Source organism: Macaca nemestrina, chromosome 11, assembly GCF_043159975.1.
Source record: "Macaca nemestrina isolate mMacNem1 chromosome 11, mMacNem.hap1, whole genome shotgun sequence".
Lineage (NCBI taxonomy): Eukaryota > Metazoa > Chordata > Mammalia > Primates > Cercopithecidae > Macaca > Macaca nemestrina.
The window spans coordinates 108,564,227-108,580,032 of NC_092135.1; the positions used below are offsets into that span (position 1 = coordinate 108,564,227).

At 34.9% G+C, this 15,806-nt stretch overlaps 1 protein-coding gene across 1 annotated transcript in view; it reads left to right on the forward strand.

The window, feature by feature from the left end:
• Positions 1 to 15,806, forward strand: part of LOC105481139 (carbamoyl-phosphate synthase 1) — a 119,616-nt gene that overhangs the window by 54,563 nt on the left and 49,247 nt on the right. The window contains exons 20-21 of the mRNA XM_011740476.2: positions 2,135 to 2,311; positions 6,505 to 6,623. Of these exons, the coding sequence (XP_011738778.2) occupies positions 2,135 to 2,311; positions 6,505 to 6,623 (296 nt within the window). The remainder of the gene's footprint in view (positions 1 to 2,134; positions 2,312 to 6,504; positions 6,624 to 15,806) is intronic.

The window sequence follows — 15,806 nt, forward strand, 5'->3', positions numbered from 1 at the left end:
GTTTATCTGTATCTCATCTCTGTTTCTGTTGTGGCCAGTGTGAGAGCTTTTAGTCTATGTATCTAAGCTGGTTAGAGTACAGAGTAAAAGGCTTATGACATATTGTTCCATATTGTTCTTTATTTGTCCCATAACACAGATGATAGGCTAAACCCAGGCCAGCCATTTCAGAAATGCATGTCACTAATCACAGAAAATATAGATTAAATCTGTCACCAATACAGGGAAAAAGAAAAAGAAATGTTTTACTGGTCAATCATATTCACACATGAAAGGCAGAATTATTACATTTTGTCTTCCTTAATTTGTAAGATACTAATGAAATATTTTAAAATAATTTTGTTGTCAAACAAAAAATAAAAGCTCAGGTGGAGTTTTGTTGTCTAACACCTTACATTTAGTTCAAAAAGTGAGCAAACATTTCCTGAATTCTTACTACATGCAAGACACTGAGGATAAAGAAAGAATAGATGATAGGTAATTGAGATACATTGTCTGCAATTGGTAAATTCAGAATATCTAAACTAACACAAATATATGAGGAATTATTAATCTCTGGTAAATATTAAAAGATAGTATTTATATATAGGTGCTATGAGAATATAGTAGAATAGGGTTGAGGAAGCCCATTACAGTCATTCCACTGAAAAATGTGAAATAGTCACTCAAGGAAGGTGCATTTTAATAGTTTAGGGCAAATATGGTGGGAGGATGACTTGAGCCCAGGGGGTCCAGCCTATAGTGAGCTCTATGGTGCCACTACACTCCAGCCTGGGTAACAGAGTGAGAACCTGTTTCAAAAAGCAAAAAAATATATAGAGAGTATTGAAAAGCACAATTTTTGAGCAAACATTTATAGTTATATATTCCTTTATTATATAAGTATCTTTTTTTAATGGATCCCATGTATCATTATATAGAGTTGCTTAAGAATAATAAAAATATATGGAGAGTTACTTATAGAACTAATTTCAGCCAAATTTTAAATATGTAATACCTCAAATTTTCTTAAATATACCCAAAATATTTCCTTAATTTTACAGAACCATAAAATGTCTGATTTCCGGCAGTCTTTTCCATGCCCAGGCTAGACAATCTATAAACATATTGTCTAACTCTTTAAGATACCACTATGACTTGCAAATTGCATATCTGAATTGTGTTAACAGGTTGTTTATTCCTGCTCTTGTGAATTTTCCCTATTTCTAATTAAATTTGGAACAGTGTGAAAAGGTTATCTGTTTGGCTTTAGTGATCACTGAATATGTATCTTGTCACATAATTGACATGAAGATTTCCTAAACTGACATTAGTGGTAATGTGAGTCTATTTGAGGAATCACAAAAGTTTACCGAAGATAGCATCATGACTGCTATTATTTTAAATTGGAGACCAAAAATGCATAGCAATCTATTATTCTATGAAAAGATTCAAAGACAATATTTATCCAGTGAAAATAACTGGGTAGGTTGCAAGATCAATTTAAGTTTAGTTCTGACATGCAACTTGTTCAAACTAAATCACCACATAATTTTTCTAATTGATTAGTGTAAGATGAGCTGTAAAGATTGCGGAAAGACACATTGAATTTGTCATAGGAAGTTTAGTCTCCTCCTATGTTCAAAATCATAATCATCAGTATTTGTTATGACTCTCAAGGTTCTATTAATATTAATGCTTAGCTATAAGGAAAGCCAACCTGTCTTGAATACTGACTGATACTCATTTACAAATAGTTCTGTTTTTGTGTTAATATATTTCTGGTTTCTCTTTATTTGCCTTCCATTCTAAAGAACATTTGCATAAAGCAAGATCTTACTAAGAAAAGGTCTCTATCTTCAACTTTGAATTTCTTATTTTAATACTATGGTCCAGAGCAGATACAGGTGATTTCCTCATCAATCTCAGCAAATACAGCTGAACTCCCTGAGTGGTAAAAGACTGACCTAATGAAGATGCATTATACCAAAACCATGGAGAAAGTGAACGAGGAAGAAAAAAAAGATCACCTTTTTTTGAGAGGCATTGTGATATATTTTTTGTTCTTGTCTTCTGAAACATATTTTACATCCAGTTCAGTTACAAATTAAATAAGCTCTTTCTTTCAGTATGAGATCTTAAATATGTGTTACAGGTCATGGCTATTGGTCGTACCTTTGAGGAGAGTTTCCAGAAAGCTTTACGGATGTGCCACCCATCTATAGAAGGTTTCACTCCCCGTCTCCCAATGAACAAAGAATGGCCATCTAACTTAGATGTTAGAAAAGAGTTGTCTGAACCAAGCAGCACCCGTATCTATGCCATTGCCAAGGTAAGATGTTACAAGGGGCCCAGAGCTACTAGTTGTTTTTCCAGAATGTAGTCAGTCTGGACATGAAAATAAAACTGAATCACAAAGTGGTTTTAAATCAGGGATTTTTGGAAAATTTTTAATTCTTTTATATTATTAAACTGGAAATGTCTATAGATTTCATTAGAGTCTTCTACAATTAATTATAAATTATCATTTTTTATTTGACTTTAAGCCTGGATTTAAGGGCACGTTGCAGTTTTAAAGGATGATTAAATAGATAAAATGTCCCCCTTTTTAAGTATACTTAGTACTATTACTCTTAAATAGATTTGGCAATGTTGACTTGTCCTTTCCGATTAACTTTATTACATGTTCCTTGAATGTGTAAAGTTGTATTGTAGAAAGGAAGGTGCATACAATAATGTCCCTTAGTATGTGCTACTTGAGTCTAGAATAATCTTAATTTATTTGCTTCTCTTTCTGTGTTTAAAAAACAGCAACAGACTATAAAGGGCCCCATGATTATAGGGTTTTCCATGTAATTATTTTACTGGTCTTACTTTCAGGAAAAAAGGCTCTACATTTCTCACTTCCCTCCACTACTTGCTTCTCATGTAAATTAAATGCCATGTTAATCTCCTTTCATATTTACTGTGCTTAGAGTTTTGAAGTTTCAGCTCATCTGATTTTATAAAAGGTGACTTGGGCAGCTGGAATCTGTCTGGTCAGAAATCCCTGAAAGGCTTTTTGACATTTAAAGAAGCACAAGCATTAATCCTCCAACAGTATCAAACTGCACTGGTTCTACAAAGCTCCACTGACCATTGTGTGTGTGTGTGTGTGTGTGTGTGTGTGTATGTCAGTGTGTGTGTGCGTGCATGTGGAATGAGTAGATGAAAACATGAACTTTCTCTTTAAAGGGATTCCCATCTTTGTAATTTGCCTGTGGAGAAACAGAAAAATGCTGTTAGTGATTTTCAACTCATCGCAACTTTTATGTCCATATTTTGAGTCCTTAAGAGACCAGAAGGAGAGGAAGGGATATTTCCTTCATTGCCTCCAATGCATATTCTCCTCACTCTTATGGTTTCTAAATGGAAAATATTTAAACCCTACTGAAATTCTGGGAGTTGCTATTATCTCCTGATGGGCATTTTCCCATGTTGAGTTTCAAGGTAATTAGAATTTTTCTCTGGTGCTGGTGGGTGGGATAGCAGTGATAAGAAGTTATTTTAGAAAACCATTTCACCTTCATCATTTATTGCCCCTATTTCAGTCTTTTACTTAAGAAGCAGCTCATGACATTCATATGTGTGTGTGTGTGTGTGTGTGTGTACATATGCATATAATTTTATCTCAAAGGACAGTAAATAGATTTTTTCCTTAAGTCTAGCAATCATGTTTCTGCCACTTTGAAGGAGATGAAAAAGGAAAGCATTTCCAAGTTCCCAGCTAATCTGTAAAACTCAAGCAAATCTCTCATTCTTTTCTAACAGACTTATAAAGGATGAGAATCTGGGAAAAATGTGTGGAGGTTCTTTCGTTCACAGGGTACCCTATGTATGAACAAGAAGTACAGGGTCTGCGTATAAATTATGATCTGTTCGAGTGCTGGGAGAAGGAACTGATTTCTGTTTGTTAGAGGTCATCATTACTGTTCATTTCCACAGCAACCAGGAACTTGGTGATTTTGACAAAGAGTGTAAGGACCGTGGAGGGCTGAAGGGGAAAAAGAATGAAGGGAGTGTGTAAATCTTTGCTTGCTTTCATGATTCTTAGAAAAGAGCAACTTGCTCTGAGGTCTGATTTTTACAGCAGTCTTATTTCAGGATGACTGGATCATCACCTCTTTTGATTTGGGCAGAATGCAGGGCATTATTTTTGATTTTTGGAACATTAAACTAACCTTAAACTTGTTTGGGGTCATTATAGACTTCATTACAGCGGTGTTATATAGCAAAGCTGCAGTGCTTGGAGATGAGGTCTTAGGACTGGCAGGCTCTTGCTTGCTGTTAGAAATCATGGATTTTTTTTATCCAGTCTATCATTGATGGGCATCTGGGTTGGTTCTAAGTCTTTGCTATCACGAATAGTGCTGTAATAAACATATGTGTGTATTTGTTTCTATAGTAGAATGATTTATAATCCTTTGGGTATATACCCAGTAATGGGATTGCTGGGTCAAATGGTATTTCTGGTTCTAGATCCTTGAGGAATTGCCACACAGTCTTTCACAATGGTTGAACTAATTTACACTCCCACCAGCAGTGTAAAAGCATTCCTATTTCTCAACATCCTCTCCAGCCTCTGTTGTTTACTGAGTTTTTAATGATTGCCATTCTCACTGGCATTACATGGTATCTCATTGTGGTTTTGATTTGCATTTCTCTAATGACCAGTGATGATGAACTTTTAAATGTGGCACATATACACCATGGAATACTATGCAGCCATAAAAAGGATGAGTTCATGTCCTTTACAGGGACATGGATGAAGCTGGAAACCATCATTCACAGCAAATTAACACAGGAACAGAAAACCAAACACCGCATGTTCTCACTCATAAGTGGGAGTGGAACAATGAGAACATATGAGCACAGGAGGGGAACATCACACACTGGGGCCTGTTGGCAAGTGTGGAGGTAGGGGAGGGATAGCATTAGGAGAAATACCTAATGTAGATGACGGGTTGATGGGTGCAGTAAACCATCATGGCACGTGTAAACCTATGTAACAAACCTGCACCTCCTGCACATGTATCCCAGATCTCTCTCTCTCTCTCTCTCTCTCTCTACATATACATATATATATATATGTTCATGAAAGAAATCATGAATTTGACTGTAGTTGTCCTTTCCTTCCTTCCAGTGAAATGACTACATGATTCTAGGCCCTCCCTCACTGTATGTGCTTGTGTGAAAATCTCCTTTGATCTGTTAAAAGTTTCAGTAACTTAAGGTTCTCTCTACCTCACAGTGTTGATGGCCAACAGCTAATTGTGCCTTTAATCACTTAGAAAGTAAGACAGAATGTTAAGTCTTTGGGAACCTGACTGTAATTACAGGGAGAATTAAACAAAAGAAACATCAATTGACTTAGGAAATGAACATGGCTTTGAGTATTTCTGTTAAATGTCATCTTACTCTAGTCAACAAAATTATGAGCCATGCCATAGCTCAACAATTATAATCATGGTCTCTCTGATACTACAATTATGTAAAAGCTGTAAGAAAAGTAAGCTCCCTGGGCTGAAATATAATGGCAGAGTTACTAGTTACATAATATTAATGGATCTTAAAAACGCAGTGTGCTATTCTAAAATATGTTTTCCTGGAATATTTTCTGATTGTTTTTGCTGGGTATATGTACATATACACATACATACATACAAGAATAAAAATAGACATCTTTTAGTACAAAGATTTTGGTTTTGAGAGTTTATCTCTTCTTTCAGTTGAAATTTCTACTCAGCTTAATGACCCATAGTTGTAGTTTTACTTTTGAGAAATTGCTAAAGTGAGCTTGAGGAAGAGGCTGAGCTGCCTATCAGAACAGAAGTTATTACTACATTGTTTTGGAATATATTAGGATTTTTAAAAATGCCTGCCTTAGCACAAAAATCATGGTGACTGATTCAAAACAATTTTTTGTTTGAAACCATCCGTGAGGAAATATTCTGGAGGAATAATGCCAAGCCAGAGCTGACCCATAAATTCTCACTGACAGTTGTATGTTTGTGTGAATGTGGAGTGAGGTGATAAAAATATGCTATCTCCTACAGGGTAACTACCAACAATACAAGTTAAGTGATCATTATAGTAATTCTAGATTTTCTTACCAATTTGGCTTAACTGTAGTTTCAAGAGACTCTCTTTAGTTCCAAAGAGATATACCAAATTTAGGGTATAATGGGTAACACGATCAAATAAAGAGGAGTGAGTCAAAACCTGTGAGGAGATTTTTCTGAGGACACACCACTCTGATAACTCAAGGCAGGCACCTCCTCTGTATGCCATTTGTGGATATAGTTGGCACCGTCTTTATGTTTATTGGAAGGAATGTCAATGATGTCAGTTTCATGTTTCGTAACTCAGTCTGTAGTCTCAGGCTCTCTAAATAACACACAGAGGCATGACTGCTATGTGTTTTCAACCAAATAAGACATTTAGAAAAATGTTTGCCAAAGAAAGTATCTCTTCTCCTCTTGGCAGGCCATTGATGACAACATGTCCCTTGATGAGATTGAGAAGCTCACATACATTGACAAGTGGTTTTTGTATAAGATGCGTGACATTTTAAACATGGAAAAGACACTGAAAGGGCTCAACAGGTAAGGCAGTGTTGCTCTCATTCATACTAGACACCTTCAGTGCAGTTTTTGAAGAGTATTCTTCCTACTCTTAAGCATTTTGTCAACATTGTGATTCAATGAGGTAGATAGTGCCAATGTGGGAAAATAGTACCTGCAGCCAGGAGACAAATGGCAGTTTTGTTTTTTTTTTTAGATGTTTATCTTTAGAAATGTACCCATTAATCTTTTTAATCATCTTCTATTCCCACCCTTGTCATCAGACATAGTAAGAAGGTCTCTTGAATGCACAAAATTGGTATACATTTATGAACAAGTATTATTTAATTATGAAATACTTTCTAGATTTAAATTTTATTAATCAATTAAATGAATATTTCTGTTTTCTAAAAATTTTCTTCTACATTCTGAAGTCTGTTTTCCCCTTTTAATATCAATCTATACATTGCCGTATATTGAGGAGAAAATGTATTCCTTTTGCGTGCTACTATTTTTAAATTAGGACATTCAGTTCAGCATACAAATAAGCCACATTCAGGTTTCTCTCAACAGACGCTTTACTTCTGACTAATTTACATTTTTACCTCCATCAGGGCCAATTATTTTTAAACTTCATGTGGAAAATATTTTGATAATGTAGGTGCCTTAAAATCTGCTTTTAAATTTTTCATGGGAAAACTGTTTGCTGGGGCACCTCAGGCTGATGAAATCATGGATCAGTTTTAAACATCTATCTTCGATAAGAGGAGCATTTATTAGCAGATTAAGAAAGACAATATAGGCTGGGCGCGGTGGCTTAAGCCTGTAATCCCAGCACTTTGGGAGGCCGAGACGGGTGGATCACGAGGTCAGGAGATCGAGACCATCCTGGCTAACACGGGGAAACACCGTCTCTACTAAAAAAATACAAAAAACTAGCCGGGCGAGGTGGCGGGCGCCTGTAATCCCAGCTACTCGGGAGGCTGAGGCAGGAGAATGGCGTAAACCCGGCAGGCGGAGCTTGCAGTGAGCTGAGATCCGGCCACTGCACTCCAGCCCGGGCGACAGAGCGAGACTCCGTCTCAAAAAAAAAAACAAAAACAAAAACAAGAAAGACAATATAGTCCTCTTGAACTTGAAAAGACGTCTCACCTGCAAACTAGGGATGTGCTTAGAGAAGGAAAAATTTTGTTTGTATAAAAATTGTTCTCAAATGATTTGACAAAATGTAGATACTTTAATCACTTAAAATATCTTTGAGGACAGTGGAAGATCTCAAAACCTGGATTGCTCAACTATTCAGCAATTGCAACATATAGTTGGGTTGCTGTATTTGCTTGATCAATATGTGGACAAACTGGGCAATAAAGCACTTGCTTTTCTTCTTGAGAAAAATTAGGTTCTTTTTCATCTATTTAATTATTGCCCATGTCAAATGCTTGGTTTTGAAAACTGAGGAATTCTACCTGACGAAGATGAAACTAGCTATTGTTGCTTGTAAATCATCCTTTCTAGTCATCACATAAAATGAACAGTAGATAGCAAATAAGTTAGGAATTGAGCCTATACATTTATCTTATAATTTTGCTGACTTAAGTTTTCCTTCTTGGTTTATGATGCCAGCAGAACTTCTGTCTTGAATTATAGTCTCTTCTACTGTTCTCAGTTTCAAGCAACTGAGTTCAAATGCTTATGAAACCACTCCAGTTAAGCCACATGGGGGTGCTAGAAACTTACAGTATGCCAGTCACAGCAGTGGAAAAGACCTGGGGTGGAAAATAACAGATGTTATTGTGATTTAAATTTCCACTTGATATACGTTCTGATTTTTGGACAAATTCAATGTTTTAATTGAATAGCTTTCGTTACAACCAGAAGGCAGGTTGCGATTCTAACTAAGCATAAATAAGGGTATGTTGATAGTGAAAAAGGTCCTTGGAGGATTAAAACAACACACTGTTATAGATTACTTACAATATTTTTGACTTCCACATTCTGTTGCATTTATTTGCCTGCAATTTGACATTTTCAATCTTCATTTTTCTGGCATAAATATATTTGTAAATAGAGATATTTTCTATTGTTCATAATGATCTACATTTAAAACTCTTTATGAAAAGCTTTATATCATTTCAAAAATTAAAAAAAAAACATATACTTAAAAACCATCTCTACTGTATAAATTTGTTTTAGATCCAGGGAGGTTGAAGTCTCTATTATATAGCAAAAGCTAAAGTAAACCTGGAGTGGACCTCACAGATGATCCGTGGCATTAGCAAACCTAAACCCTGAGCTCATTATCTGAGTGTCACTTTATGGTTTAATTCCTTTCTTTTTGAAGTGTCATTGATTCACACATAGCAATTTGATAATGATTGTTATTTAGTGGTATTAGATAAATAACAAGAATAGATGGCCACTAAAGCTACCTGTCTCAATCATTTTGTGGCACATAGGGGTCTGAAGTTGAAAGGATATGACAGCTGATGGAATGTTAAGTATGTAGGTCTTGAGTTTCCTTGCTGTATTTTAATTATACTCACCATTAGTCTGGGTCATAAGTGCTCTGCTTTTTCTCAGCCCCTCAATATCCAGGGAGGCTTAGTCATCAAGGTATGTACTGCTCCAACAGTAATAAGAGCTCCCTGTTAATGATCTACAGCTGACTTACATATTGCCAGTTTGGAGAAGGGCTGAGAAGATTAGTTGTTCTTTTTCATTTGTATTTATTTATGGTTTACTTTGAAGATCTCAACTGCTTCTGTGTTAGAATAGCTGTCTTTAGCTGTAGGCCTAGGAGCTAGCGATTTATTTGTTGTGTGTTGAGAGAACTCAAGGATTCTCCTGCCTCATCATCCATTTCTGGTGCCAATGTGCCGCACTCCCTTTGTACTTTTCATATAGATCCTTGGGAAGACAGGCAGTGGGCATCTCACTTGGGAAAAGAGAAGTAACTTAAGAGAAAAGTAAGAATGCTAGACGTGGGTTTTCTGGTTCCATCCTTGTGCACTGGAAGGAGCAGACTACAGAGCCAGAGAGATTGGTGCGCAGTCCTCCCCACTATAGAATCAGAAGTACATTACCTCTTTCATTTCTCCAGCTTCATGTTCTTTCTCTTAATCTCTACTTCTAGTTTTTTTGGTTAAGCTTAATTTATATAAGTATAAACGACATCTGACATATTGTGAGGGCCCAAGAAAATTTTTCTTTTCCCCTGAAAATAAAAAGTACTATTTGTTATAATAAAGGTAACTTTATGATTTTAGATATGTATTATGTATTATGATTTTAGATATGTAGATATGATAGATATTTAAAGATTCATTTTCAGACTCACAATTTTCATTTGCTTATATATTTTGCAATGTATCATTTCTTAATTTCCTTTATGATGCATCACTTATTTTAATATCAGACCTATTTTTTAAAGGAAGCAATTAATGATAGCTACTGATGCAAATGCTATTCTTATCAAAAGATAAATAGCACTCCTTTATGCTAATGAATAAAAATTCCTACTCTACAGTTGTTAATCAAGCTCAAATTCTAAAGTCTGATAAACACATTTAGTAGCAGAGGATGAGCATATTGCTAAATTGATGGTCAGTCTCTGACTTGTGTTTACATACAGTCATCTGAAATGAAGTTCAGAATTTGAGTCCAAAATAGAATATACCCACACATGGACATAGGGAGGGGAACATCACACACCGGGGCCTGTCGGGGGTTGGGGGGCTAGGGGAGGGATAGCATTAGGAGAAATACCTAATGTAGATGACGGGTTGATGGGTGCAGCAAACCACCATGTCACGTGTATACCTATGTAACAAGCCTGCACGTTCTGTACATGTATCCCAAAACTTAAAATATAATAATATAAAAAAAGAAATATAAAAACAAGAACATAGGTTTTTATGTTTGAAATGTAAACAATAAATGTACTTATTTAAGCAGTAACTTCAAACAATATATTTTAAAATAAAATACAAGGGAAAATAGTAAAAATGAATATACTCACATATTTAGTGTATATAAATATTCACAGATTGAGATGGGGAAAACAAAAGAATGATTGTAACTAGGTAGGCATCATGGAAATAACTGATGAGTTTTCTATGCCTGTGAGATAGTAGAAATCACAATGAGAAATCCCCTCCTTGAAGGGGAGAGATAAACATGATTCATGCTGATGATGATGTGTGAAGTCTTATCTTTCTGCAGGGTGATGAGACAAGAGGGATAGGTATATTAGGCCATTCTTGCATTGCTATAAAGAAATATCTGAGACTGGGTAGTTTATGAAGAGGTTTAATCAGCTCACGGTTCTGTAAACTTTACAGGAAGCGTGGTGCTAGCATCTGCTTGGCTTCTAGGGAGGCCTCAGAAATCTTACATTCATCGTGGAAGGCAAAAGGAAAGCAGCTGTGTCCTATGGAAAAAGCAGGAGCCAGCCAGAGAGAGAGAGTCGGTGGGGGAGATGCCACATACTTTTATATAACCAGATTATGCAAGAATTCACTCACTATTGCCAGGAGAGCACCAAGGGGATGGTGCTAAATCATTCATGAGAAATCTGCTCCCATAATCCAGTCACCTCCCACCAGTCCCCATCTCCAACACTGGGGATTAAATATCAATCTGAGATTTGGGGCGGGGACAAATATAAAATCTATAACAGGTATCAGAATAATCAACTCAGCATCCTAGCTTTGAGCACTGGCCCCCTCAGAACTCAGTATGCTGTCTTTAATACCCGAATATAGTAGCAATGGCAACCCTCGCAAGACTTCTGAAACAATATCTATTCTTACCAGCTTAGGTAATAACCATTATTTAGACAGCTTTAGCCAAAAAAAAATCTCTTTCCCACTTACGCTCACTGACTTTCTCCTTTTCCACTTAAACTGCTTATTGCTACCCAAGGGTATGCTAGGGAAGCTGACTGTTGTAGGCAGTTCCCCAGATTTATAGGCTGGTGTAGTAGCATTCACTGACCTAGGGTGATAACATATTTACAGTGGATTTATTTAGGATTTGAGAAGTTTCTTTTTACTGAATGTGATATAAGTTGTATCATGTAGGATTCGAATACTTGTTATGTGTATGCTTTGGAATTTAGATGTTTAATGGTCACCAAAGGTCTTTTAACTTCACATTGTCAGATCACCCTGCAAGGAGTTTGAGGAAAGTTAAGTCTATATAAATTTTTAGTGGAACCACAACATGTGCATAATCTCTGTCCATTAACCTTCACTGTTAAGCTACTCAGATTTTAGTCTAATTTTCCCATACTCACTCTCCCACTGCCATCTCTTTCACTAATTGTGCCCTTCCCATGTAGCATTTTAATAAATACTAAAAGAAAAATATCTTTGATCCGTTAGAAATTATAAAAATCTCACCTCTAGTTCTTTTTTTCCATTAGTGCATAGATTCAGTTTTGGTCATATAAAGATCTCCTGCCTGGAGAGAGGAAGTGCAGCTATGATAAATCAAATAAAGATGTCAAATGTCTTCACCAACTAGGTTCTTCTAATATAGCCAATTCCCTACTGTAACCAAATAATGAATTTATAACTCTTAATACTGAAACTTGAATTTTGATTTATTTTAATAATTCTGAATGCCTTCCAAGTAAAGATAATAATCACCAAATTTTTGGACTACATATTAAACACTGTTCTAAGCACATTAGTTTGTTTAATTCCTAACACAACATTAAGAAATCCGTGATCATCCTAATTTTATTGATAGTAAACTGAGGCACTGAGAGATTCAGCAGTTTCCTCTACATCACGTACTAATAAGTGTCAGAATTGGGATCAAGCCTAGGCAGGACTCCAGAGCCAAGGATACTTGCTATTTAACCCCTTATATTTGATATCTAAGTACATACTTATATACTTTTCACTTTTTTTAATTAAAAAGTAAACATTGTTTTTATGTACAATGTTGCTATTTATGTGAGCAATGTTGTAGATGATGCTTAAAAAGAATACTTACTTACATGTAAGTGTATACTTACATACTTACATATCAAATACAATATATTTGTATTTCTATATACGATAGATGACTGCTTAAAAATAATACTTATCTATATGTATATGCTTATATACTTACATATCAAGTATATGGTATGTAAATATGCATGTAAATATATTAAATACATGTAAACGTAAGCATATATATACACACAGGAACAGGTTTGCTTGGGGTATAGAAACAGATTTGTTTAGGGGTATAGATGACATCTAGAGGAAATAAGAAATAAGACAACCTAAAACAGACACCTTCAGTATAGAAACAGTAGCCAATAAAGGGGTAATAGTCCTATCATGGTAGAACCAGCATATATAATGAAGGTTTCTACTATATTATTAATAAATAGGCACAGGTACAAACATCCTTCCGTTGGACCCCTCTTGCTATAAGTATGTAAGGAATTCAACTATAATAGAGCTTGTGAGAAAGAACTATTTCAGGACTTTACACCCCCAAATTATTATTTATAATACCAATCTGGATTGGCAATTTTATATTGAAAGACAATCATGATACTTAAAAAAAAAGACACATGAACAGGCAAGAAGAAAAAAGTGAGAGTACTAATTACCAGCTTTAAGCATCTGCTTCTCCCTCTGGCTGCAACTCTTTTTAAATTTTTTATTTCCTTATTTTTTTCAGGGTTGGTTCTTTAGCTATTTCTGACTGAGATATGCAGCTTGGGGATTTTATTATACCTGCCTAAATTGTATAATTTTGTTCTTTTACTGGTTAAAACTAAGCTGAATTAAGTTTTGAATCCTTGCTTCAAGTGATGAGCTTAAAGAAGACGGCCAGCCTCTGCTTGTGCTATACCATGTTAAATTATCAAAGTGAAGGTTTTCCACCATTTATGATGATTGTTTGTTCTTGTGCATTCCATTCATTTTGGGCAATTTTCCTGGAATGGTCCATTTTGCTCTCTTGTTTTTATGTACAATGCTGCTATTTATGTTAGCAATGTTGTAGATGACTACTTAAAAAACATCTATTTTCATTCATTTCACATGTTCAAAAGTAGGAGATATAACCATTGTGATACAATTTATACCATATAAGTATTGGAAGCTAAGATTTGTATTTGTTTCCCTATTGTTGACATAAACTTTACTATGGATTTATTTACAAATTATTCAGATATTGCTTTTGTGTAATATTCTATAGGTTTCATGTGTTTTTTTTTTTTTTGCTATCCTCACTCTAATAACTTTCATATTCTCTTTCCTCTTTACCGCTTATAGTCAATGTAGTTAAAGAAAAAAGAGTAAAGTGCACTTTTGAAGGGTCCAATTTCCATCCGAAATCACTATGTTCAGTGTGATAAACTATGTCCATTGGTGAGTGGTGAAAAATCACAGGTGTGCCTATTGCTTAGGAAAACAATCTAGGACAACCCTGGTGAGTTCCACTTGGGCATTCAAGTGCTAAATTGAGCTCAGTAAAGTTGGCCATTTCCCTATAGCCACAAACTTCTGGCAGATGTAATAATGCAGGTGTCACCTTAGCTGGAACACTCCCTTTGAATGTCCTCTCCTACACATGCTAGCTTCTATTGACTTTTTATTTAACTTGCTCACGAGGCATGGCAAAAATCGGCAAGAACGTTTTGTGCTTATGCTTGATTGAAGCTTCTGGGGGAAAAGTGTCACCTAAGAGTTGTTAGAACTTAGATATAAGGAACAGAAGGGTCAGCACTTTCTGATGACAATGTATATTTTCTGGTAGAAAAAAAATCAACAATTTTCATCTTAAACTACTAAATATACAAGTAATTTAAAGAAAGATAATATAACATATAATTACATTATAATGTTTGTGGTACTTTACTGTGACCTATTTTTGTGGTAGCATCTATTATTTTGGATATAGAAATGAGAATGGAGATGATTGAACACTTTAATGGAACCCATTAATTTGACTTGCAGAAAATGGTCTTATGTCTTCTCATGTTACTACTAACTCATACGATAGTCTAAGCCTCAGTTTCACCCTAGTAAAAACAAAACAAAAGGAAACAACAAAAACTCCCTTCTTATTTTACTGGTCAGTCATGCAGCTAGCTGAATATATACTATATGTAAAGTAATAAACTTTAAAGAAAAACAATCTTACCAGTTACTACATATTACCATTCTATGCTTTCAGTCTTCATACTGCAAGCCATTTATATAATAAACCTCTTCAGGAATGCTAAAAATTGGGGCGTACATATACAAGTACTTATTTATTTGTAAGAGAAGAGTATTACCATGGGAAATTTTATAACTCTGTGAACTAATGCCAAAAATACATTTTATTTTTAAACTTGCTTTTATGTTCCGTGTAATAAAAGGATATTTTAGGTGATGTCATAGGTTTGATAGGACTCCATTAATTTTTAAAGTAATAATTTATTGAGATAGATAAAACATTTTACCTCAAATATTTAATGTTCTGAGAGCCTTCATTTGTTATTTTAATAGTGTTTTCATAGTTTTGGCAAATAATTGTGCATTTTTGAATGTGTGAGAGAGGACTTACGAGGCTGGCATGGACAAGATGAATGTTTTGCTTAAAAGGTTTTCAGAGTAATATTCAGATGACTCATAAAGTGCCTATTATGTTTCTGTATATTAATTATTGTATGTTTGATAGTTCATAAGAGTATAGAACTTAAAAATTTTAAGTTGATTTAAAATAACACATACTCAGAATATGTGTGTATATATCTATAGTCAATAATTAATACATTATTCCTATGTTAATGTCTCTGAACTAAGCATCATGGGATCTATATTTACTTGATGCCATTTATTTTTATTAGGAACTGTTATTAGACAGTTCTTCTATTCAGTCATTAAGTACTGGGTACCTACTATGTGTAAGGTTTTGTGCTAGTTCCAAAGCCATTTGTTGATGAATAATCACTAGTTATTAGACCAAATGGTATTTGTTCTTCTATTCAGTCATTATTTATTGAGTACCTACTATGTGCTAGTTCCAAAGCCATTTGTTGATGAATAATCACTAGCCATTGAGCCTATAATATAGGTTTATAAACTATGCAAATAGCTATACATAAACAGGACACATTAATGGACATGTGAGAAGCAGAGATATGAATTCATGAAAGTTTAGTGGAGGTTAGAAACAAAAGCTCTGAGCTAACTTACACATGTTATCTCATACAAGTCTCAATGT